Source organism: Leptonychotes weddellii, chromosome 13, assembly GCF_054177405.1.
Source record: "Leptonychotes weddellii isolate Sample4059 chromosome 13, ASM5417740v2, whole genome shotgun sequence".
Classification (NCBI taxonomy): Eukaryota; Metazoa; Chordata; class Mammalia; order Carnivora; family Phocidae; genus Leptonychotes; species Leptonychotes weddellii.
The window spans coordinates 58,840,841-58,866,637 of NC_138381.1; the positions used below are offsets into that span (position 1 = coordinate 58,840,841).

Consider the following 25,797-nt stretch of genomic DNA (forward strand, 5'->3'; position numbering starts at 1 on the left):
GAGTCATCGGACTCACCCATCCTGCGAATGGCCCCACAGATAGCGTAGGTTTTGAACTGGCCGTTGAACCTGCCCGTCACCTTATCAACCTCGGCCACGTTCATCTGGATGGACGCGTGGTCCTTGGCGCCGATGATGCGGTTGCTGGCGGAGCATTTCCGCGGCACGTACAGGTCCACGAACTCGCCGGCGTCGTTCTCCATGTCGAGGGCGCGCCTGCTTCCACCACCACGAGCTCGAGCGCAGAAAGCAATTTATTGTTTTTAAAAGTTTCAAAATTTTGCGAGTGCCTGTGTGGGTTCTCAGGTCATGATTGTGGGATCCTGAGATTGAGCCCTACATCAGGCTCACTGCTCAGCAGGGAGCCTGCTTCTCCTCCCTCTGCCCCCGCCCCACGCTCGTGCTCTCTCAAATAAAATCTTTATAAAAATATATTTTGAAAGTTTCCAGATTTTTACTGCGCACATTTAATTAAAAATGAAACCATAAATGGAAACTCCACTTTTCAGGATCTAGGTAGGGTTACAGCTAGTTTTTACTGCGTGTAGAATCATGCAAGACTGATATTCCTGCATCGTTCCCAAGGTAAACCATATCCGGTCAGCTTTTTATGCAATTCATGTGTTAAGTATAATGTGTAAGTAAAGTCTTGTTTACTATAAAAGTATGATAATTTAAGCAGTGACCCTACTAAAGTAACATATTCTAGTCCAGGATATCAAAATGTGGCCACAGACCTACTGAATCAGATCTACCTAGCTTGGGTGGCAAAGGCATTGCTTAACATGCAGATTCCTGGGCCCTACCCCAGACCAATTATTCAGTAATCTCTAGGAGTAGGGCCTTTCTGGAATTTTCATTTCTAACAAGATCCCTAAAGTGATGTTGAAAACTACTGCTCTCCCTCACTATATTATTCAATAGTGTTCATTAATAAGCCAATAAATCAATGTCTGTAAATCAAGCTCACAGGCAGGGAGGAGGGAAAGGAATCCATGAAGGGTAGTGGATATCACGTCTACCTGAAAGAATTCTACTTAAAACACTTAAGAGAAATTCCACTCCATATGTAACTCAATGTACAAGTTTCTTTTCTTATCAGAAACAATATATTAACTCTTGGTCAAACCTAAAACAAATGAACTCTAACTCCATTCACATGAAGTTCATTTGAAATGGTTCCCAGTCCAGGAGCAACCCCCGCCCCCCCCCCCCCCCCCGGGGGTAGCACAGCCTGCAGGGCCATTAGCATTCATCCGAATGTGTCAGAGGAGCTGGGGCTGCTGGAGCAAGAGGTGCAGGGGTTGCTCTGGGGGATGGATCTCTGAAGCCTTATTTCCGGGCCTGCAGTATCTGACCAACACTCTGAGGCTTATTCCTTAGTTCTTTATTACAGGAATAACGCAAGGTCTGTTAACACGGTGGTAGTGTCATGATTATAAGGCAAAGCTTGTTAGAAAATTCCTACTTGATGCCTAGTTAACAGATGTGTTGGATTTTCTTCTTTTATTACTTGAACAATGTGTCCCATGAGCAATGTTCTAAGGGCAATTAATTAATCCCTTTTCCTCGTAATAGTTTTTGCTGAAGCGCATCCTATACTGAACCTGTGGCAAGATCTCTTTTCAGTACTTGACTTCTTCAAGCCTGCTTTTCCAATTTTTGTGTTTTTGTCAGTTACTCACTTTGCATACCTTGTCCTCTCTACCTCTGCTACATTAAAAGCCATGACTGTGCCATTGCATGCTGAGATGCTCTGACAAATGCCTAAGAACCTGTCCCCACAAATCACCACAACACTGCTTATGAAGCCAGCGTAGGAGCCACAGATGTTGGCCACTAGGATTCCCTAAATTATCTTTTAATATTAGGTTACTTTTGCCAAATGCTGAACGACTAGTGTTTCCAGGCTACAAAGATCAGAATGGTGGACTTTTTCATCCGCTAGGAGCACCCATGCGGTGTTGTTTAAGCTGAGCTGATGAAATCTCCACAGAGGTTACCTGAACAAAGCACCATACAAATGCTTGTGTCTGAAGACACAATGAGACATCTATCTGTGTGTTCTTGGAGTTTTTCCGAGGGTTTAACCAGCAACTGGCCTGGAACAGTAGCTTAAACTCTTATCAGTAACTGCGCTATTTCAAAGTACTGGCATTCTCCCAGGGTATCTTCCTGGGTGTCAAAATTTAACCTGCTGCCAAAGCAAACAGAACACCAAACCCCACAATGAACACACAGTCCTTATTTTTTTAAAAAGAAAAACAACAGGGGCACCTGGGTGGCTCAGTTGGTTAAGCATCCGACTCCTGGTTTTGGCTCCGGTTGTGATCTCAGGGTCATGAGACTGAGCCCTGTATCCAGTTCAGTGCTCAGCATGGCGTCTGCTTGGGTTTCTCTCTCCCTCTCCCTCTGTTCCGCACGCCCCACCCCCCAGCATGCTTGCACTCTCTCTCAGATACATAAATCTTAAAAAAAAAAAAAAAAAAAAAAAGCAACAACAAAGACCACCATATTTATTTAGTTTAACATTTCCCCTGATCTAAAGAGAAAGATGTCAAAAGAAAATCTAGAACATATACATAAGCACACACCCCTCTGAATCCAGATAACCTAAAAGAAAATAATAATGGCAAAGTTCTGTTCAACAGTTAAATTTATCTTCGCTTCTGGAAGATGTTTCCACGCCCCATTCCACGTCCTCTTCCTCTCGCAGCCACTGAAAGGTGGGAAAGAAAGGACAAGGCCAGGTCAGTGCAGTCAGCGAATGCTCATGCCATGGAGCAGCCAGAGCCCTTGGACACGGGCACAGGAAGGGGCCTGAAAGGCCACCTGGTCCAACACCATGCCCACCCCATGGCATTTCCTCATTGCATGAGGACTTGTGGCTGGCATCAGAGTTGGAGTGCCTTCCAAAACTCCTGCCTTCCGGTCCACCACTGCTCTCAATATGAGGCTGGGAGTCAGGGTGTTGAGAGCTAAGGTGGTTTGGGGAGCAAGCCTGAGAACCACAGAAAAGATGAATTCCCAGCACTGGCCAAGGGGAAGCTAATAAAACAGGACAGATGAACTTAATTCACACTTAAAATTCTGAAACAAATAGTTAAACATCTGTTAAATCTGGGTAACAGGTTTTATTATTTTTTAAGCTATTCTGCAATATAAAAAGTTTCATAATAACAAAACAAATAAAACCACTCCCCATTCAAAGGGCATACAAGCTGCTGTTCTCTGTGACTCCAAGAGTTCCAGGAGAGGTCCAGTGGCTTTGAAGGACAGGTGAAAATATTCTGATGGCTACTAACTGGAGCCTTACCCTCTTCCATCTTCTAGAGCCCCTTGAAGAGGGAGGAAAGTCACCCAAGAGCCCAGCCACATGCTGAAAAGAACCAGAGCAAGGGACTGACAGAGGCACAGATGGCTCAGGCAGAAGCCAGTGGGCGTGGGCAAACTCACAGCCAAGTGCCTTCTAGTGCACAGCTACTGGGCTGCACCTTTGTTAGAGATGATGGTGCAGTTATACAGTGACAATGAGGGCAGCCCTTCCCTGAGAAAGCAGAGAGAACAGCAGTTCTAGTAGGAAAACCAGTATTCCTGAAAACCATTCCTTCACCAGGACAAAAGGTCCAGAGCTTCCGGTTCTACAAATGCCACTTACCTAGGAAGGGAAAGGAGATTCTCCCATCAGTGTTTTTGAAGGACATTTTAAAGGATTACTCTATTGCACCTTTAAATTCAAAAACTACCTCATATATAAAATATGCACAGCAAAAAAAAATACTGAAGGAGAATCCAGTGACTTTCCTGCACTACAAATCTTTTTACCGATAGTCAAGATAGTTTCTAATGAATGCACTTGCTTCCTAGATAATCAACATGGCAGAGCTTTTCACGGACCCAAAGATAAAACCTCTGACTGGGCTAACCCAAAAGAAAGGCCAGACTAAGGCAGGTCAATGGATCACTGGGGACATGCTAAAGGAAGGATTTATTTTCAAATATAAGAATATTTGAAAACAGAAGTCCAGTCCCTATAATGGGTAAAGATGGCTTAAAACTGCTTATTTCTTAAGTGAAAATGGATCCCTACTGTCCGCATTTCGCCCCACTTACGCTGGGTGTCCATAAACACCCCCAGCTCTCAGGGAACTGTTGCCCCACTGCTTTAGGTGGCAGCTAATCCATACCACAGTGCCCCTGCTCAGCAAACTAAGTAAGAGCAAGCCTCCCCCAGACTCTTTGGACAGAATTTCTGGAAACAAAGGGGCCTCCTAGAAATTCATTATAGGAGACGTATCCACTCTCTCATTTAAGACAGGTGTCCCCTTCTTCTTTCTAAGGAGGCACTTTGGATTTTGCATAAGCCCTATGAATGTGATCAGGTGAGGCAAGACAGAGAAGACGAGACATGGCCCCCAGCCCCTCAGAGGTGGGGGCCCCAAGACTGCAGGGTGGCAGTGGGTGTGGAGATGGCTGAAGTCCAACTCCACCCCCATGCCCAGGCAACTGACAGGGCCCTTTCCTAAAAGATACAGGACAAACACATATGTTAAAAACAGTGCAAGAGGAGCACATACCTTGGGCCTTCAGAATAGCAGCTTTTCCCCGGCCAGCCCCTGAGCCTTGGTTTTTATTTTTCATGCTCTTTAACATGGGCGCATTTTTCAGCATGTCAGGCAAAATGAGAAAGCGGATCTTGCTGCCACGGATGTACACCTGCTCCAGCTGTGCCACTCGGCCGTCTCTGTATGTGACTGTGATGTTGGACATCTGGAAGGGAATCACCAGCTCATCAACAAGGGCCAACAGCACCAGCACACAACAAGGACACACAAAGAGGGGGAGCCTTGGCTGGTGGTAGGGGAAGTCCAGAAATGCACAAACCAACATCGTGAAATAAAGGAGCCAGGCAAAGCACTTCACATGTTTGGTCTTCACAGCACCTCCAGGATAGGCTATGGGCATTCCCGTTTTTTACAGATTAAAAAAACCTAAAGCACTTGTCCAAAGTCCAACAGCCAGAATGAAAGAACCCAGATTCAAATCCAGCTGGCCTGACTCCAGAGCCCTAACTCTGGATACTGTCTCCCTTGCCAGCATGTGAAGGATTCTCATGGTGAAAAACTCTAATCAAAACAGCTGTGAACCGCTTGTCCAAACTCTGTCCTGTCCTGCATCTGCCCGGTACATACACTGCAAAGGCACCACAAAGGTCATGAGCGTGCACCAGAGGCAGCTCCTATCCTCCCAGAGTGCACACTCGACAAAGTGGGACAGAGCCCCTCTAGCTTCAATGCCTAGGGATGAGAAGTATAGGGGGCAGTGCCTGTACGAATGGCTCAGAATATTGGGAGAGGTGTGAGGCGAGAGCCTACACTGAGAGACAGGACACTTGGGCACAAACCTACAGGATACAAGGACTGGAGCAGAGCAATTGGGAGGGGGAAAAAGTTATCACCTTGGGAGACTATGGGGCTCACTCATTTGTGGACAGACGGAGAGTGGACAGGGTTAGGATAGCACTTTGTAAAGATCAAATATGCCAACATGGGTAAACTGTGGGATGGACAGACAGGGAGCCTAGAGGTGAGACCAGCCAGCAGCCAGGCTTGGCATAGGAAGGGAACCTAAACTTGCCAGTGCCAACCTCAACAGGCCCCACATTTACCACAAAAAGTAGCTTAATTTGAGTCTTCTGGATGAAATGGTATATACATTTATTCAGAATAGGTCAAAGCCCATTGCAGAGAGAGGTGCTGTGTCACCAGATTTCTGACTGGCTTGTTGCCACCTTATACTCATTCTTTTCCTCAAAGTGCTAACTGGCCACCCAGCCTCTGCTTGAACACCCAGTTTGCAAAAAGACTAACAACATTCTAGGGCCATCCTCGCTAAATCTGTGCAGTTGGAATGGTCTGTAGAGCTTCAACCCACTGCCCCTGTTCCACCCTCAGGAATAATAGGGCTCAAGTTTCCCATAAATCTTCTACTCCAGGCTCAACATTCCTAGTTTCTTAACAAACTTCCACACAGGTTCTAAATCCTTGCCATTCTGTTCCTGCCTCAAAGAATACCATAACCTCTGGAGGCGCCTGGGTGGCTCAGTCAGTTAAGTGTCTGACTTCAGCTCAGGTTGTGATCTTGGGGTCCTGGGATCGAGCCCCGCGTCAGGCTCTGCATCCAGCAGGGAGTCTGCTTCTCCCTCTGCCCCTCCCCCTGCTTGTGCTCACTCTCTCAAATAAATTAAAAAAAAGAATACCATAACCTCTGGTGCCACAAGTGAACATGAAGTATGACTAACAAAGCCAACTTTTATTGAGCACTTATTAGTATCCCAGGCAATTTCACATCATAACTCCTACAAATCACACGATTCTACAAGATAGAGATCATCGCCATCCCCACTAGAAATGAAGAGGCACAGCCAGCAGAGGCAGGCCTGTCCTTAGAGGCCACACTCTTACCCACTCTCTATTCTTCTGCCTAAGGTCACACTACCTGTGTGGCCTACATAGCACTATAAACTCAGGTCTAACTCTAAACCCACATTCTGAAACCATACATCAGATCACCACTTCCTCATCATCATTCACTCTGAAACCATACATCAGATCACCATCAGATCACTTACTTCCTCAAATAGTTAAGGAGCTAACTAAATGAGACAAATATGTCTAAACGCTGTTCCTATTACCGAGCATATATTAGAAGCTCAGTAAACAATGAATCTAAATGACAGTCAAGACATCTATTTTGGAGGCTATGCTACTGCTAAGCTACTTCTCCTGCAGTACATTCCAGTACATACATCTCACCCCTTCCTCTGCTACAACCTCCCCAAACCACTTTGAGAATCCCTGACAGAGGGTGTTCTGTAAGACCAACAGGACAAACGGTTTTCACAAATGGATGTGTCCTGGCTGACGCAGGAAAGGGTCCAACATCAACTGACAACCCTAATAATGACCAGGTCGGCTACTGTTCTCATGCGCCACCCTGCAGCACCAGCAGAGAAATGGCTGTGCTGTGTATAAAACCCCACAGTCCCGCCCACCTATACAGCTTGTTAATAAGCCCAAGCTATGTCTCCATCAAAGCCAAAGGCAACAACTTAAGTGAACTAGGTTTCAATGAAGTCAGGTAGGAATACCCACTCTACTCAAACTTCCCACTTTCCCAAACACCCATAATGAAACACAGGTGGCATAAACCAGGTGCCCAACTGAAAGTGACATCTTGGGGGAGAGAGAAGATCTTAGTACAGTCAAAACTGTGGGAATTTCCTCACACAGGGCCAAGAGGAGAGCACTAACTCCAGGACTATAAAGCAATGTTGGCGTGCTTTAGGGTCATCAATCACAACATCCCTGTTGTGGGGCACACAGCAAGTGCTCAACAAATGTCTGGTCCCCTCCCTTACCATTAATAGCAGAGCCTCCCTCTTTTGCTCCCTTCTACTCATCTTCTTGCCTGAAATCTGATAGTCAGAGTGAGGGTCTGACACTTCTAGAAGCAACAGGACCTAGCAGGTTTATTATACACCTCATCTTCAGAGACTACAGTTAAGATCAGAGATTTGGGACTCAGACTTGGATTTAGATCCATTCCTTCTATGCTTGGTCACCCTGGGCATCCGGAAGCTTGTCCTCAGAGAGGTCCTGTGATAATTGAAAGATCAATTGTACATAAAAAACACTAGCATAGTGCCTGGTACAGAATAAGCATGCAATGAATGGAAGTTTCTGATACTACTTTTTTCCCCCTTTAAGTTATTCATTTATTTTAGAGAGAGAAAGAGAGACAGCACGCGTGCTCGAGAGGGTGGGGGGAGGGGCGGAGGGAGAGAATCTTCAAGCAGACCCCACTACCACCACACTCCCTCCCCGCCGCCCACCACTGCTGGGTGCCAAGCCTGACATGGCGCTTGATCTCATGAGCCTGAGATCATGACCTGAGCTGAGCTGAAACCAAGAGTGGATGCTTAACCCACTGTGACACCTAGGCACCTCATGAATGGAAATTTCTGGTACTATTAAACACAGCCTTTTGGAGACGGCTCTTAGCTTGACACGTTAAACTAAGACTTTTAAAATATTTAACAGTACCCAGATCTTGGTTTTTAAATTCTACTCCCAACCAAAAAGAAACCAAGGCTACCTGAAGAAATGGCTGATTCCAGAGCTGGGTTAGGGAAGGTAAAAGATGAGCCTGCAACAAACATCTTATTCCAGAAAGTTAAGGATATGCTCCCCCAAAATGGCCAGGAGACACCAAAAGGACACAAAAGGAGTCATCTTCTGGACAAATTTGAGATAAATCAATCAAAATAATGATAGTAACAGATTATAACCCATTTAATGAAACAGAAACCCATGAGCCTATACTGATAATAAATGAATGAATAAATTGGGAATAAGGGAAGGCTCTTCCATACAGCAGAGCTAGTTAATATAGAAAGAATGATGGAGTTATAAACAAAAAACATTCTCAGGCACCTGGGTGGCACAGTGGGTTAAACATCCGACTCTTGGTTTCGGCCCAGGTCGTGATCTCAGGGTCGTGAGATCGAGCCCCACTCTGGAGTCTGCTTGAGATTCTCTTTCCCTCTCCCTCTGCCCCTCCCTCTCACGTGCGCGCTCCCTCTCTCTCTCAAATAAATAAATAAATCTTAAAAAGTAAAAAAAAAAAAACAACAACAACATTCTTTTGCAACCATCATGGTAAAAAGATTCAAGCAAGAATCTTCACTGGATGCTAAAAGGGGGGTGGTGGAGGTGGTGATGAGAAACAGAATACTCACAAGATAATTACTTAAAGAACCTCCCTCACAAAATTCTCATTAGTTGCCAAAGGAAAAAGAACATACAGTGGAGAGACCACACAACACTTCAACCAAATTATCAAGTTTAACATGCACCAGTAAGGGGCAAACAAGTGTTTTGGGCCTCCTAGTGACACCTGAAGGAGAAGAAGTCACTTACACAGTAACAGCCACAAACAGTACCCCACACAAACAAAACAAACCCCAAATCCAATCATGAGGAAACACCACAGAAACTCCAATCAAAAGACATTCTAAAACAAATAACTGGTCATTATTCTTCAAAAATGTCAATGCTGTGAAAAGCAAAAGCAGAAGAACTGTCCCAGACTAAAGAAGCACAAAGCAAGCTGATCACTAAGTATAATACATGATCCTGAATTGAATGGCACAGAGAGGAAAACACTGCATATATAGATAACATAAAGATAGGTAGTTTTTCATTCTAGCTAGAAAGCGTATCTGGAGAAATTCCCAACCACCCTGCATTCAGAAAATTCAAAAACTTTCCTGATGTTAATTCTGGGCAGTTTTCTGACAGTCATGTGAGGGCTTCTCTCAGGTTATCATTTTTACAGAAAGAAATCATGCACAGGCCATTTTCCCACAGACCATTATTCCATAAACAAAAAAATAGCGTTTGAACAGTCCAGTCAGTGATGGGGTGGTCATGCTAAAGCCCCAAAAGCACCATCTCGGCTCCAGGAGAGTCTCTGAACTCTATCACTCTCTCCCACCAAAATTTCCAGGAATTATAATTGCTTTAAGTGAAATTTTGGATTTGATCATTTACCCTCTTCTTTTTTTAAATCTATTATTATTATTATTATTATTTTAAGATTTTATTTATTTGACAGAGAGAGTGAGAGCAGGGAACACAAGCAGGGGGAGTGGGAGAGGGAGAAGCAGGCTTCCCGCGGAGCAGGGAGCCCAATGTGGGGCTCGATCCCAGGACCCTGGGATCATGCCCTGAGCCGAAGGCAGACGCTTAGCGACTGAGCCACCCACGCACCCCTATTATTATTATTTATTTATTTATTTGACAGAGAGTGAAAGAGCATAAGCAGGGGGAGTGGCAGAGGGAGAGGGAGAAGCAGGCTTCGATGTGGGGCTTGAGATCCCAGGGCCCTGGGATCATGACCTGAGCCGAGCCGAAGGCTGACGCTTGATGGACTGAGCCACCCAGGTGCTCCTACTCTCTTCTTCTATCTAATTTTCTGGGTCTTTTTGTTTTATTGAGATATAACTGATCTGTAACATTGTGTAAGTTTAAGGTATACAATATACTGATTTGCTACATTTATATTACAATGACTGCCACTGTAGCATTAACTTCTTTATCAAGTCATTTAATTATCATTTCTTGGTGATGAGAATAATTAAGATCTCTTATTTCAGCAAGTTTAATGCCTATAATAGTTTTGTTGCCTCTAATTACTGTACTGTATATTAGAACCCCAGGACTTTATTTATCTACTAGTTGCATACCCTCTTTTTTTTTTTTTTTTAAGATTTTATTTTTATTTATTTGACAGAGAAAGAGAGCAAGCACAAGCAGGGGGAACAGCAGGTAGAGGAAGAGGGAGAAGCAGGCTCCCTGCTAAGCAGGGAGTCTGACGCGGGCCTCGATCCCAAGATGCTGGGATCATGACCTGAGCCGAACGCAGACGCTTAACTGACTGAGCCACCCAGGTGCCCCTACCCTCTTCTTTTTAAATAATCTTTACTGTGCTTCATGATCATAAACTTAACACATATTTTAATTTTTAAAGTGGACAAAAAAAGTTTTTTTTCTTAAGAATTTTAATCCCCCATGGGGCGCCTGGCTGGCTGAGTCGGAAGAGCATGGGACTCTTGATCCCAGCGTCCTGAGTTCAAGCCCCACGGTGGGTATAGAGATTGCTTAAAAACAACAACAACAAAACAACCAACCAACCTCCCCACCACCACACAAAAAACAACAATATTTTGTGGGACTGTCACCTACAGATGATGCCACATCCTGCAGCACGGGCTAGCGGACTATGCTTGCCTTGCAGCTGTGGAGTACAGAGCGGGAGGACAAGACTCCCTGCCTTGCCAGCCAAACCTCAGATGCAAAGAAGTATCTACACCCTCTGACCCTATGAGCCCATCTCAAGGACCTCATCCTAGGATTAATGCTTGCATAGATTACATTTGCATGGTCAAAAAATAGCTGTGGTAACAGGCTACATTAAAAATATCTGAGGAACCCAAAAAGGTGTGGGGACGCTGGTGATGACATTATCTAATAGTATAAGACTGTATCTCTTTTATCAGGGCCAAGGGGAAAAATCTCTTCCACATCTGACTGCCAGGGAAAACCACACAATTGGTATTTTATCTTAAGGACACTACGCACCTTAGAACTGCTGATTTCCCTCTGCCGGGCCTCTAAGTAGCTTAGAACAGAATATCCCTTTATTAAAGGTACAGGGATTCAGATTTACGTTTCTGGGTACTAACTGCCTGCCTGGCTTCACTTTACGGTCTACCCCAAGTTACCTGCATCTTGACCTATCTATCCATTTTTACCTTATTGTATAATTTTTTATAAACCACCTTTTTTTTTTTTACAGATTTTATTTATTTGAGAGAGGCAGAGAACACGAGTGGGTACAGTGGGGGGCAGAGGGAGAAGCAGACTCCCCACTGAGCAGGGAGCCTGATGCAGGGCTCAATCCCAGGACCCTGAGATCACAAACTGTGCCAAAGGCAGACGGCCAAAGGCAGACGGTTAACCAACTGAGCCACCCAGGCACCCCCTACCTCTAACACTTTTTGAAAGCAGACAGAGTAAAAAATAAATACTAGAAACACAAGACACCTTCCTAGGGGGGGAAGAAAAGTCAATGCCAATTGTGGTTGTGGTGAGATGCTCTTATCTGTTTTCCAAATCTTTGTAGTGTGTGACCCACCACACTTTTGTAATAAAAAATGTTAGGGGCGCCTGCATGGCTCAGTCAGTTGGGCAGCTGACTCTTGATTTCAGCTCAGATCATGATCTCCAGGTCGTAAGATCGATCCCCGTGTTGGGCTCCACACTCAGCTGGGAGTCTGCTTCAGGATTCTCTCTCTCTGCCCCTCCCCCCACTCTTTCCTGCAAGCGCGCTAAGATAAATAAATAAATAAATAAATAAATAAATAAATAAATAAATAAATCTTTAGAAAAAAACAAAGTTATTAAAACCCAACATCCAATGGCAAACACTAAACTCCAGCTGTCCTCTAGCAAAGGCTAGAAAGTGCTAAGGGGATGCTCTCATCCCCAAAGGGCAGACTAACTGGGGCCAGGAAGGAAGGAAAGCAGCGGGAACTGCAGGAGCCATTGGTTTCACGCATCCTGGGGATGTGTGAATGAACTGTGCTGGGCTTACCACAATATATTCAGCTCTGCCTTAGCCTGCTGGTTTTTATTCAGTGAGCCAGGCTTAGGTAAATCCAGCAAAGTCTCAGCATCTGGGCATGGACAGTGTTATAGGCTGAATCCTAACTGCCTCCAATTCATCTGTCTTAACCCCCCAGTATCTCAGAATGTGACCATATTTAGAGTCTGGATCTTTACAGAGGTAACTGAACCCTAATTCAACGTGACTTGTGTCCTTATGAGAGATCAGGATACAGATCCACACAGAAGGAAAACCATGTGAAGATACAGGAAGGAGAGAGCCATCTACAGGCCACAGAGAGAGGCCTGGAACAGATCCTTCCTTCACGGCCCTCAGAACTAACCCTGTGACACCTTGATCTCAAACCTCTTGCCTCCAGAACTCTGAGGGAATAAATATGCTTGTTTAAGCCACTCAGTGTGACACTTTGTTATGACAGCTCCAGCAGATTAACATAAGCGGGAAGCAAGTGACTGGCTCCCCCCACCTGACATACATTCACTCATTTATTCTGCACTATAATGCTGAGGCTGAGGTGTTATTTTTAATCCTGACTTAGAAAGGAGAGAACACGGGCGCCTGGGTGGCTCAGTCATTAAGCGTCTGCCTTCGGCTCAGGTCATGATCCCAGGGTCCTGGGATCGAGCCCCACATTGGGCTCCCCGCTCGGCGGGAAGCCTGCTTCTCCCTCTCCCACTCCCCCTGCTTGTGTTCCCTCTCTCGCTGTGTCTCTCTCTGTCAAATAAATAAAATCTTTAAAAAAAAAAAAAAGAAAGGAGGGAACAGAGGGAGGTCCAAAGCTGGACCCAAGTCACACAAGGTAGCGGGCTGCAACCTGATTCCAGATCTATCACCAGGCTATGTGCTTTATATCACACTGGCTACATTTGAGAGACCACCAAGGTCATCTGGTCAGACATTACAAATGGGCAGTTTGAGGCCCTGAAAACTCAGTCAGTTGTCCAAATAAATAGCTGAATAAACACATTAAGGTGCCTTACCACCAGTCTTGCATTCTACTCACCAAAATAAAGTACCTTAAAATGGATGAGGATGCCTTAAACCAGAGGACTGGATCTATGACAGGGGTGCGTCACAAAGACAAGGCAGGCAAAGCCCCACAGGACCTTTAGAAAGCCCACACCATCTACCTGTACGGCATCAACACTGAAGAGAGAAACCTGCAGTCACTAGATGTCTATCTCCCTGAGCCAGGGAACTGGCCCCACTGGTCAACCTGGCAGGAAGATGATGCTCAAAGCTATAGAGCTATCACAAGTGAACGCTGCAAAGCAATAGACAGGACACCTGATCTGCAGTGTGATCTTAGGGAAGTCACCTTCTCTTTCTGACCTTCGGTTTTCTCACCTAGAAAACATTAACAGAAACTACATGTGGACATGTAAAATGTGCGTGGTGTGAAACTAGCTGCTGCACATACATAACTAATCTGATCTGTAGAACAGCCCCAGGGTGTGGGTGTTATCCCTATGGCGGTCTTCAGAATGCACTGCTCAGATCTCCCTGCAAGGGTCATCAGGCTATGAGGCACGCATGGAGCTGACAGTCTCCAGCTGCCACCTATGGGATCCATCACAGCATTCACCCTGAAGCCACTGTCTCCCCAGGCTGCCGGCCAATGAGTCATCACAATGGGATCCTATAGCCAGGCCATTTCTGCCCCATGCTACACTCTTCTAATGAGCAACTCCTGCTGGCTGAGACTTCCTCAGAGATACGCTGCGGTATAAGGCTCTTCCCACTCAATCTTGTCTTTTTCCTCTCCTTTCCCCAGCACCAGACCAGTAATAGATTGAAAGCTCTCCTGGTTACTCCTACTCCCTCTCCTTTATCCTTCATTATTATTTCCCCCAATAAATCTCTTGCACAACAATTCTGCCTTGGCAACTATGTCTCAGAGGACATAAAATAACACCATTCCCATTTTAGAGACAAGGAAACTGAAGCAATTAACATGATCAAGGTCAGATAATTAGGATCCAAACCCACATCTCTGATTCTGAAGCCCAAGTTCTTAACTGATGATTTAAAGAACAAAGGAGAAAGTGTGCTGATACATCTTGCCAAAGCAATGCTATACAAACTCATGTGATTATTAGCAAAATGCAAAAGAGTGCCATGGGAAGGGCACAGTATGAGGAAGCTGCTCCAATACTTGTTAGCGGAAGGACATTCAGTAGATGAAGTCTTTTAATCTTATTCTCCCTATTTTATGGATGACAGAACTATCACCAAACCTGCCTACCTCATAAGGTAGTTGCTATAATCAAATGAAACTCCTCTTCCAAGAAAGATGGAAAATAAACATGGTATGTGAGTGAAAGATTCTACTAACTGCAAAGCAGTTACACAAACATGTAGGGGCAAATGGAGAATGGCACTGAACTTGACAGATTCTACTAAAGGGAACAGTGCCACTTCTTTTAAACAAGTCTCCAAAATATAGGAGAAGATGATCATAGGATGGAGAAAACACACTTCTAAATAGCTCTTATTTATGCCCATATCAGCAGCAACTATAACAGTGCCTGGCACACATCAGGCGCTCCATAAATAACTGTTCAAGGAGGGGAACTTCAAAAAGACCTCCAATCACTATCTTTCTGTGCTCCAAGACAGAGGCCCAAGCTTCCCCCATAACCTCATGTGGAAAGCAGGATACCTGGCAGTTCATGTTGTCCTCCGCCTCAATGAGCTTCCCACGATACACCTCACCAGTGTTTGTCTCACATGTCACAATGTGACCCTCAGCCTCGTGTAGGACTTTAATCGGCACACCAATAGACATCTTGGCAGGAAAAGAGCTCTACAGTGAGAGAGACAACAGTTAGTTCATCCTTTAGGGCCTAAGAAGTCATGTGGCACATATCATAACTCCCTTAGGGCCTGACACTCCATGAAATTTAGTAAGAATGCCAAAGCTGCCATTTTCCACAGGGGAAAAAAAAAGCTTAATTCCTAGTTTGAGGAACTCATCTGGCAAATACATGAAAGATGTGGAATGGTGAAGAATGGGGGGGGGCGGCTAGAGAGAGGGAAAGCTAATGGGATGAGAATAAAGTGCCTTCCATCTCCCTCCCTGCTACCATATGCCTCTTCATCTTCATCAAATAACCAGTAACCAATACTGTGTGTGTTGGGGACAGGGGATTGAAATGTACATACCACACGATGTACATGCCAACCCATAGTTGTGGATGACACCACTTTGAGAACCCATGATATAGACCTGAGCTGTCCAATACAGTAGCCACAGTCCACATGTAGCTACTTAAACTAAACTTAAAGTGAAATAAATCACATTAGCCACATTTCAAGAGATCAATGGCCTTGGGCTAGTGGCTAAAGTACTGGGCAATACAGATATAGACCAAAGGATCCAGGCAAATCTAGAAGAGGCTGTGCATTTAATTCGACTCATTAAGTACCCACTGACCCTCCACTTCTTCAAGGTTAAATAGAAAATAAAGTGTTCACAAAGGGACAACGTGCTATAAGCAGGAAATGTTTGGAGGAAAAACATAATCAGGGAAATCACCTGATTTCATGTAAATAAAAGAAACAAGCAGTAGATTTCATATTCCCAGATGAGCAACAAATGAAGGTTGGGACACATCATGTGTGTTCAAGATTGGAAAGGGAACATGAGGTTGGGAAAGACAGGTTCCCTCGGTGAGGAAGTAGCCTTAGGAGTTTGGCTTTTATGCTGAAGACAGCGGGGAACTATTGCAGGACTATGGGTAAAGGAATGATCCAATAAAAAGGCAGCAGCACTTACAAATGGATCAAACACAGTTGTTGTTTTTTTTTTTTTTTCAAACAGTTTAGAAGCAAGGAAACTTGATAAGGCTTCTGTAACAATATGGAAAGCATGAGAGGACCAGTGACTGAAAGGGGGTTGGGGGCAGAGATGCAAACAACTTTGAAACGGACTGCCCAGAGAGAACTTGGGGGAAGGAGGCAGCCAGAAATATTTCAAGACTATTGCCTGTATGTTCGGAAAAACATGGCCTGGAGAGGCACAGAAAACGAAGAGCATGTACTTTGGGGAAAAGCTAATGAGAACTCACTTTCAGGCGCTAGTGAGGCAACGCTGATGTTTGAGTGACCCGGACTTCCCGCTCTTCTCCCTCCCCGAACCTCCCAGAGTTGCTCGGCAGCGCGTCCTTCTCCAGCCCCAGGCCCCTCACGGGTGCTTCGGGTCTACCCTCGCCTGCTCCCGGCCTCACCTCACCGGCTCCGGCCTACTCTTCCTTTCCGGTGCCGCGGCAACTCTAGCGACTGCGAAGGCGTGAGCAAAGCGAATGGCGGGTCTCGCGCTCCCAGAATACCACGCGTTCCCAAAATGCTGTGCGTAGGGCCCCGCCCCTTCCTTTTCTTAGTGGTGAGCGCGGTCTTGCCTTTGCTTCCTTCTCACTCGGCCGGCTGGGAAACGTGGACTCGGCTACGATAGTTCCGGCCCCGGAAGAGAGAGCTGGTGACAGGGCCCAGGTGCCGCCGGAAACACTGATCCATAGGCCGTCAAGGGGGTGGGGGGAGGGGCTTGCGTTTCGAAGCACCTAACACCGGGGACAGGCTGGACAGCAAGGTGGGGATCTGGGGCTTGGGCCCTCGGATCGGGGGCTGAGGGCCAGGACCTACTCTCACAATTTAACCTTTGGAACCCGGCACCACCAGGTAAGGGGCGCCCTCAGTAAGGCGAGGTATCTCACCGTACGGATAGAGGAACAGGTTTAGAGTAGAGCGGGAGCCGGCCCACGCCGTCCCTCAAGGAAGTCGAAGTAGTGTTAGGTCTTCTGGAGCCCCGCGGTGTACGGATAGGACCTGGCCTTAGGCCTGAGGCTGGCAGAGAAGTGCGGCCAGGCAGAGACGGAGTTCGCTAAGGTGAAGAGTCTCCGGGGAACCAGTGCCGGTGGAAAGGCAGGGCTGGGGGCCGCGCTTAGGCAAAGGGGCGGAGCTTCCGGGGAACGGAGGCGTGAAAGGGCCTGCGCGTCTGCGCGAGGAGTGGGGGAAAGGGGCGGGGTTACCAGAAGCCGAGACTGCCAATGGCCAGGACCCGTTTAGATCCGGAGGCTGGGGGCCTCTAGGAATAGAAGTCAGGGGAAAAGAAAGGGAGGGGCTTCTTTGAGCACCAGCGAAGGGGTGGGGTTTAAAGAAGGGGCGGGGCCCCGAGCCGAAGACTGGAAGGGGCGGGGCGGGGCTTGGGGCGGCCCTGCCGCCGCCTCCCCTTCTCCCCACCGCGGTGGAGGTGGCGGTGGCGGTGGCGGCGGTGGCGGCGGCGGCGGAGGAACCTGACACGCACCAGCCCCGCTCCCGCCCCAGTCGAAGCCGAAGCTGCAGCCGGCGCCGGGCCGGGGCCATGGGCGCCCCGCGCGGCCCGGGTCATGAGGACGGAGGCGGAGGCAGCGGGGCCGCCGCTCGAGCCCGGTCAGTGTCTCCCCGAGGGCCCGGGCTTCGCCGGGGGGAACGAGGGGGACCCCGCCCTAGCGCGGGCAGGGTCCAGCCGCGCGACCTTGGGTCCACCGCCGCCACGGTCCGGGCTGTAGAGCTTTGAGCAATACCTGGCCAGGTGTACACTCCCGCCTTGCCCGCTCAACCCCCAGCCCGGGTCCCTTGGGATTTCCTGATACTGCTAGGGCTGGTACCCCAGTCAGCTCTGTGAAAGCGGTCATGGTGGGAGGGTCCTGGTTGCGGTGCAAGGGCGGCACCTTCCCCAGAAGCGAAAAGTCCTGCTGGAGCGCCTTAGGAGATCCCGCGTCCCCTCCGGGGAACTGTGGGGGAACTGAGGCCTAGAAGGGCAGGGACCTGGCTGAGAGCATAGAGCAATGGATGTGCCCCTTACCCTGGCCTCCCAGACTTAGCGGTTTGTCTTGCTGTAGTTCTTGACCCTCGGGTTCCTTCTGCCCCCAGGTGGCCTGAGTTCCTTTGGGGCAGAAACTAAGGCTGACATTCAGTGCCGTGGTCCTCAGTTTGCTTCTCTGAGTGGGGGAGGGGGAAAGGAATGATTCCTGCTCTCCAGGTTGATGAGAAAGAGAAAGTGCTAGTAAACTCTAAAGTGAGGTGCCAACTCATGGGAGAGGTCAAGAGCATGTGGGACCCTACGCTAAGACATCAGGGACCTTGGTGTGACACCCAGGGGTGGTCTCTTTTGTGAATGCAGCAGGGCATAGGATCTGATGCTATCCTGGCATTTGCATCCCTACTCTTCCAGTTATCTAACTCTGTGATCTTGGACCAGACATTTGCCTTTCCTGAGTCCCAGTGAAGTAATGGCTCACATTCATAGGGAGCTTTCCATGAGCGGACACTGTGCTAAGTTGTTTACATGCAATGCCTCATTAATCCTCATAAGGACCCTTTTGTAAAGTAGGTTACCATTGTTACTTGCACTTTTGCACATGAGCAGATAGAGTTGAAAGGAGTTAAGTATCCAGGGCTTGCCTTCTTGGACAACAGCTGCCAACTGAAGCCAGGCCAGGGCCTTACAGGCAGACCCTACTTTTAGGTGGGACAGTCCCTTGGCTCCAGGCATCAACATCTGGCAGTAGTTCTGGGCTTGGAAGGCCCTCCCTCTCCTTATCAGCCCCCACAGGAGTATCTCTGGATCCCTGTAAGCTGACCTGCCCATGCCAAGACTGGGGATGGCCACGTGGGAGTATTTAGCCTTGCAGGGCCTGGGGATCAAGGGGTTCTAGGATCAGGGCAAGAAGAGGAGGGGCAGTGGAGTTCACAAAGACCCTAGGGAGCTGCTGTCCTATGCCACATTTACAGCTGGAAATAGGGAAAGGCACAGACAGAGGCAAAGCCGGGCCATTAAGATGACCCAGCTAGCTGGTGCCAGAGCCCAGGCTGCAGAGTAAGGAGGGAGCCGTGAACAGAGGGGCTGTAGTCTGGAAGCCGGGGTGGGGGAAATTGGGGGAGGGGTTGGGGCATTGTTGTGACAAGTAGGCCTGGGCATCTCAAGGGATAAGGCCTTTTTGGAAAAACACCTTCCATTCATCAAGCATGTCTGAGTGCCTGCTCTGGTTCAAGGGCTGGGGCGAGGCACATGCAGCCCTGTCCAGGCCTGCCACTGAGATATTCTCAGTCTGTCCAGTGGGGAAGGCAGACACGATCCCCTCAAATACTCATATTGAAGGGCTCAGAGAGGGAAAGAGACCAGAGCATTTGGCTGTTCAGAGATGGGAGACAACATTCCAGACTAAGGGATATGCAAGAGCAAAAACTGGGGAGTAAACAGCCTGTGTAGAGAGAAACAGAAAGACAGTTTATGGCCACGGTGAAGGATTCTTGAAAAGGGAGGCATTCCATCATGAGAGAATAGCACCTTGCATAGAGCTCTCTCTCCACTCAGCCCATTGGGGGCAATTATTTTAGACTATGAATCTGGAGGGCAGGACTTGGGACTTAGTCATCTTTAGTGTCCCCAAACCATAGCACACACTGAGTGCTTAATAATTTTATTTCTTAAAAAAAAAAATAGAGGGACGCCTGGGTGGCTCAGTCGGTTAAGCGTCTGCCTTCAGCTCGGGTCATGATCCCAGGGTCCTGGGATCGAGTCCCGCATCGGGCTCCCTGCTCCGCGGGGAGCCTGCTTCTCCCTCTGCCTCTGCCTCTCTCTCTCTCTCTCTCATGAATAAATAAATAAAATCTTTAAAAAAAAAATAGGTTCATTTCTTCTAACAAATGTTTGTTGAGTTACTGCTAAGCATCAGATACTAGGCATTGGGAATAACAGTGAACAAGATTAGCAAATTCTCTGTCTTCAGGAAGCTTACAGTCTTGTGGGGAGACAGAGTAGCTCTATTTTATTTTTTATTTTTCTCATTAATTTTGCCAAGTACTTTGTGAAGGAAACAGGAGGCTGGGAAGGGGGGACCCTCTCCCCGCAAAGGTGTAGTCAGAAAAAAGCCTCTCAGAGGAGGAACATTTGGACTGGGACCTGAATGACAAAAAGGGGCAGCCTTGAGATCTGCAGGGGAAGAAAGTTCCAGACAGAGGCAGCTGTACATGCAGCTGTACAATGAAGCCTGATGGGTTTCCCACAGTAACTGGAACTGAGTGAGTGAGGTGTAAGGGCCAAGGTGAGGGTGGTGGGGCCTGGGGCTGGCAGGGCCCTGCAGGCCATGGTGTGGAGTGACAACTTTATTCTAAGAGCAATGGGAGACTGGGACTGGGATCCCTCTGGCTACTATGTACAGATGGGAGAGGAGCTGGGGGTGGAATTTAGGACAGAGGCTAAGCAGAAGTCAGGCTGGACGGAGCCCTCAGAACTGAATCCAAGACAGTGGGAAGAGGCGAATGTGGGAAGGCCTCGAATGATGGCCTCGGTTCCTTTTAGAGGCATCTGGGGTCAGGGGAGGGAGGGAACAAAGCCTCAGCCCAGTTGGGCTCAGGGCGCCAGGGCCCTCTAGATGGAGCGCAGGGTTCATGTCAGCACCTGCAACACGCTCTTGCCCTGGGTGCTCATAGCACTCTGCAGGCTGGCATCTGTGGCAGTCCATTTCGTAGAGGAAGAAGCAGGCACAGAGAGGCCAAGTGCCTCTCCTCAAGTGACTCAGCCAGCAGGTGGCCTATACTCACCCATGCCATCCTGCCATCCATAGGCCCTGTTTCATGCCCTTGGAGGTGGGGAATGGAGGGGGGAAGGCCAGTACAAGGCAGTGAAGGAGCAGTCACGGGTCCTTGCATCCTGAGAATGTACAACAGCTCAGCAGGACACAGACAAGCTCAATGCAAGGGTCCTCTCCTGTGAATCAAAGCATGAACTCTGGCCTAGCAGAGTGCAGATGAGGGAAAGGGTGTGGCCAGCCTAGGATCAGAAAAGGCACCAGAAGTGGTAGCATCTGAGCCAGGCCTTGAAGGCTGGGGAGGGTTTAGACATAGGAGAGTAGGAGCTTGGGACTTGCTCCAGGCAAGACACTGCCCAGACAAGGCCAACAGGTTGAAAGGCCAGGACAGACAGGACTTCTGGTTGCTCCCTGCAGTGGGAGCCGGGGCTGGCATGGCAAGTCGGCTTCTGGGGCGCTCTGCACAGGCAAGTTGTGGGTTCAAGAGAGACCCCAGAGACCCCCCGAGATAAGGAAACAACGTGGGCTGGGTTTTCACATGCTGAAGGAGTGTCATGAATGAGCAGTGGGTGATGATCACTGAAGGGAAGTCCCTCCCATTTCTTCAGACTCTGAACTTTGTCCAGATTCATGGGATCCCAGAGTAGGAGGTTCCAGTAGGCCACATTCCAGCTGGCCCCCCCTTAGCATGCTGTTCCCCTCTGTCTTGTGTTCCCTGACTCTCACTCTCTAAGGCACACCCCCACCATTTCCCCAGCCTAGCCCTCTGTTTTTCTCTTACCCTTCCAGGACAGGAATCTGTGTCACTTACCACCACATCTCTGGTTCACATGCCAGGTACTAGGCTCTTGGGAAATATTTGTTGATTGAATGACTGAATCAGACCAAAGTCCCCCACTTTAGAGATAGCCAGACTCAGTCCAGCAAGAGGAAGTCAGTTGCTCAGCCCACAGCCAGGCTGTGACAGAGCTGGGGCTAAAATGCCGAAGTCGGGCCCTTTCTACTCCTCCACACCGTTTGACAAGAACAGACTGAGAGGTTACCTAGGGTAGCATTGCACATACACAGATTACATGACAGTCTCCCTTCCGTCTAACCGTGGACCTCATACTTTGGTGGCCCTGGGGGCTTTGGAGCTGGGCAAACCTCCAGGGGCCTCATGAATTCAGGCATGAATATCTGCTGAGCATCTCCCATGTGTCTGCCCTGTGTGCTAGCCTCCTTGGAGGTCCCACCAAAAAGAGAGGCCTGTAAGGCTGGGAGTGCATGTAGTTGGGGGCTAGGCATGATGGAGAAGTGACATCCAAAGGCAGGAGTTAGGTCAGGCACCTGGGAGGCCAGGAGAGTTCAGACAGGGGGAAGAGGTGTGCAAAGGCCCTAGGGCATAAGGGATCACAGCAGGTGAAGGTTCTGCCTAGAGGTCGGCCCAGTGAGGACGAGGGGAGGTGAGAGGGCAGAGGGTGCTGGGGCAGCAGCCATGAAGGCATTGTCCGAAGAGATATAGGAACCAACCCACTGGAGGATTTTGTGTAGGGCTGACCTACTCTGACTGGTGTTTGGGGGAGATTACTGCTATTGTAAGGAGAATGGGTTGGGGCACCCAAAAGGCTGTTTGCTGGCCCCTGAACAGCCCCTACTCTGGGCAGGAGCCAATGACGGTGGCCTCAGTGGGGGTGGCAGTGACAGGCATAATGCTAAGGATCTGTGACCTCCCTGTGTTTCCACGCAGGAGACTTTGTGCAGCTGCCTGTGCCCATCATCCAGCAGCTCTACCACTGGGACTGTGGCCTGGCCTGCTCCAAGATGGTGCTGCGGTGAGTGGGCAGGCCCAGGCCCTCCCCATCCACACCATCTGCTCTGGCTGGAAGGAGAAACAGGGAGAGACCTGGGTGGGATTCGTCATCCATATGGCTTTTCTTGGGTGGGGCTTACAGGAGGCCCAGCTTCCATCCAGGCTTGGTCCCATCTGCAAAAGCAAGCAAAGAGTGGACGAGGCCTTCTAGGTAGCGGCTCTGGGGATAACCAGGGAAGTCCCAGGTACCTGGGCCTGGTCCACAGAGTGACCCCATCACTGGGACACGGGACCTTCCAACTTGAGGCTCCTGCAAGACTGTGTCATTAGGGAGCCAGCTGTTGAACTAAGGCTATGTGAATATCACAGGAACCTTGACTGTCAGAGCATAGAGCGCCATAGTCATCTCCTTGTAGGAGACTTTTCAGGTAGCTGCCAGGAACCCCAGAGCAACCTGTCCCTTACCTGTTTTATATCCTGGAATTCCAGGCAAGATCGTGTTCAACAAAAGGGTTCTGTGCCTAAAACTTAGAAAACCACTAATGTGGTCCAAGCATCTCATCCTAGAGATGAAGCTGGTGAGGCCTGGTTGGCAACTTACCTGAAGTTACATAACCTTCAAGAGATTCAAGAAGCAGAATCCTTGACTCTGGGGCCAACATGGTACCCCAGGCAGCCTCAGGTCGTGCTCAAGAAGTAGGCAAGATACAGGATTTCATGACAAAGGCTGGAACCTTTGGGGAGTGGGAGCCCTGATAGTGGCTGGTGGGCCCCTGGGAGGAGGGTGGCCCCAGCCAGCTTCCCCACGTAAGCAAGCCAACCTCAGCAGCCCATCTGCACACAGGTACCTGGGCCCGCTGGACGACGGTGAGTTTGAGAGTGCCCTGCAGGAGCTGCGGCTAACCAGGAGCATCTGGACCATTGACCTGGCCTACCTGATGCGCCACTTTGGCGTGAGGCACCGCTTCTGCACTCAGACCCTGGGTGTCGACAAGGGCTATAAGAACCAGGTGGGCAGCCAGCCACCAGGCCTTCACCTAGGTCCAGTAATTGAAAGGGGGTATGGTCAAGGCCTGGACACCCGAGTGGACACACAGGTGTGCAGAGACCAGACTCTATGGGTAGGACTTTCGATCTAGCCAGACTAGGTGACCTTGGGGTCCAGCCTGCTCAAAGCCTCTGAGCAGTGAGACTCCTGTTGCCTGCCTTCAAGAGCACTTGATGATGTGCAGAGGAACATCTCAGGCTGCCTTCCTGCATCCTTTCCTCCTGTCGCTCAGGGCCCAGGGCCTCAGAGCATGTCACTCTGACCTTACCCTGCCACCACTTGCCCATTTTCTTCCTTGTCACAGGGACAGATGGCTCCAAGCTGGATAATTGGTATTCCGGAAGAAAAACTGAAATACCGTCTTTCCTATTTTTTTTTTCTTTTTGAAAAAGAAAAAGAAAAAGATAGCCTCACCATTATACTAGTGAACCCCCCCTCCCCCCCCACAGCCACCGACCCACGTAGTTAGAGCCAGTCTTGCCTGCTACAGAGGCACATGTTGGCCCAGGCTCCAAAACTTGGCAGAGTAGAGCTCTGCTGGCCTCGTTGGCAAGAGGGTTGTCACATGGTGGCCAGGGCCAGTCAACCTAACTTTCCTTTGACCCTTCCAGGCCAGGGGAGGAAGGCTAATGGATCTGGCTTGATCACTGTAGCTGCAAGGCAGAGAAAAGAGCCCAAGAACAGGGTCTCTAGCCCCCTTCAGTCCCCTACACCAAATGAAGTATGTTCCCTGGACCTCACCTTGCTAAGCCAAACAGTGGAGGAGCATCCGGGTGGGCTCAGCCACCCCCTTTGCTCATTTACCACAGATTCCTGCTCATGCCCACAGGGTACACAAGCCCAGGGATGACTAGCCTTGCTGGGGGAGCTGACCCGAGCTCAGCTGCCTACCCATCTCCTGAGCATCCTCCTCATGCCTCTGTGTAGTCCCATGCACTCTGGCCAGCCACCCTGCTGTTGAAGACACACACAGCATTCTGCCCAGGCATGCTACATGTGCCATCTCCCCTAGCAGACTGGGCTCCTCCCCTCTTTGACCATCTTTAACTCCATCATGTGCCCTGTACTTCATCCAGAAGGGGCGAGGGCAGCCAGGACAGGCAGCCCCTCCAACCTGCCCTACTGTCTTCAGTCCTTCTACAGGAAGCACTTTGACACAGAGGAGACCCGGGTGAACCAGCTGTTTGCACAAGCCAAGGCCTGCAAGGTGCTCGTGGAGAAATGGTGAGCCTCCCCTCACTCTTGCTTGTGTGCCTGCTCACCCACACACTTGCTGTCAGGGAGGCCTCAGGATGGCGTACAGGAAAGGCTAGGAACTTTGGCAGTCAGACAGAACTGGGGTGTCCTACCCAGGTGGCCAACGGCATGGACTTACCCTCCTGAGCCTTACTGTTTCTATCCATAAAATGGGGACAAGTGGGACTACGTGACCTGCTGTACACAAAACTGTGGCCTAGGATGGATCGCAAGCAGGCCCTGGAGGGACAGGTGAGCAAGACAGACTCGCCAGCCCTCAGGCTGCTCACAGAATGGTAGCTTGAGACAGAACACAGGAACCCTTAATGAAGTGGTGACAGCCTAAGGAACATGCTGGCAAAGTGATGGAGGGTGACAGGGGACAGCCCCCCGCGTGTAGACCTGGCCCTCAGATCTCCCCACAGGCTTCTGTGACCTTATGTGGGTCTCCCCCATTCTCATCGATACATGAGGGCAGGATTCGGGCAGATCCCTGGGAGTAACTTGCCCCGATGCTAATATTAGACTTTCTTCTCCAGGCTGAGGTGCATTAGCTTAGATCCCCACTGGGCTACCCTAGATCACTCTGCTCAGGTCTCCCTGTTCTTGAATGACTTCTGTTTTCACTGTTAACATCATGTTACCACACAATAGGTAGTTACGAAAACGGGAAAAGTCTCCACGCATCCGTCCACCGCACGAGCACATGTTGGGAGGAAAGGCACCCAATGTTCGTTTAGTGGCACGTGCCACGTGCTGTCTTGCTGAGTGGGAGCTGGTGCTGTCCCGTGGGAAAATAGTGTGAGGGGCCCACAGTCACCGCTGGCAGCTTGGCCATGCTGTGATCCAAACCTGGCACTCCGCACCCTGTTATTCCGTCGAGCATGGTGCTTTTCCTT

General features: G+C 49.0%; 2 protein-coding genes across 7 annotated transcripts in view; one reads left to right on the forward strand and one right to left on the reverse strand.

The window, feature by feature from the left end:
- Positions 1-2,502: 2,502 nt before the first annotated feature.
- On the reverse strand, positions 2,503-17,176 carry SNRPD3 (small nuclear ribonucleoprotein D3 polypeptide). 3 transcript variants are annotated; one of them, XM_081801730.1, is made up of 4 exons: positions 16,965-17,176; positions 14,915-15,058; positions 4,578-4,770; positions 2,503-2,719 (listed from the first exon to the last, which is right to left on the reverse strand). In XM_081801730.1, the coding sequence occupies exons 2-4, from the start codon at positions 15,038-15,040 to the stop codon at positions 2,658-2,660; spliced, it is 381 nt and encodes a 126-aa protein (XP_081657856.1). In that variant the 5' UTR covers positions 15,041-15,058; positions 16,965-17,176; the 3' UTR covers positions 2,503-2,657. The 3 variants fall into 3 exon arrangements, with proteins under 3 accessions (XP_081657856.1, XP_081657854.1, XP_081657855.1); XM_081801728.1 differs by lacking the exon at positions 16,965-17,176 and adding an exon at positions 16,482-16,640; XM_081801729.1 differs by lacking the exon at positions 16,965-17,176 and adding an exon at positions 16,323-16,513.
- Positions 17,177-17,454: 278 nt separating this feature from the next.
- GUCD1 (guanylyl cyclase domain containing 1) overlaps positions 17,455-25,797 on the forward strand; it is a 32,998-nt gene continuing 24,655 nt past the window's right edge. For 2 of the 4 annotated variants that reach the window (XM_081801727.1, XM_006746054.3), the window contains exons 1-4: positions 17,455-17,679; positions 22,552-22,636; positions 23,459-23,624; positions 24,795-24,886. In XM_081801727.1, the coding sequence (XP_081657853.1) occupies positions 17,637-17,679; positions 22,552-22,636; positions 23,459-23,624; positions 24,795-24,886 (386 nt within the window). In that variant the 5' untranslated portion in view covers positions 17,455-17,636. Of the gene's footprint in view, positions 17,680-20,650; positions 21,660-22,551; positions 22,637-23,458; positions 23,625-24,794; positions 24,887-25,797 lie in introns of those variants that run through there. The other 2 variants (XM_006746055.3, XM_081801726.1) reach the window with 2 other exon arrangements.

Bases quoted from the DNA above. Each gene is read 5' to 3' on its own strand.
- SNRPD3 (XM_081801730.1), bottom strand. From the start codon at position 15,040: ATGTCTATTGGTGTGCCGATTAAAGTCCTACACGAGGCTGAGGGTCAC. The intron at 4,771-14,914 runs GTATCCTGCTTT...ATTCCCTTCCAG, and splicing joins AGGACAACATGAACTGCCAG to ATGTCCAACATCACAGTCAC. The intron at 2,720-4,577 runs GTATGTGCTCCT...CCCACCTTTCAG, and splicing joins TGCTATTCTGAAGGCCCAAG to TGGCTGCGAGAGGAAGAGGA.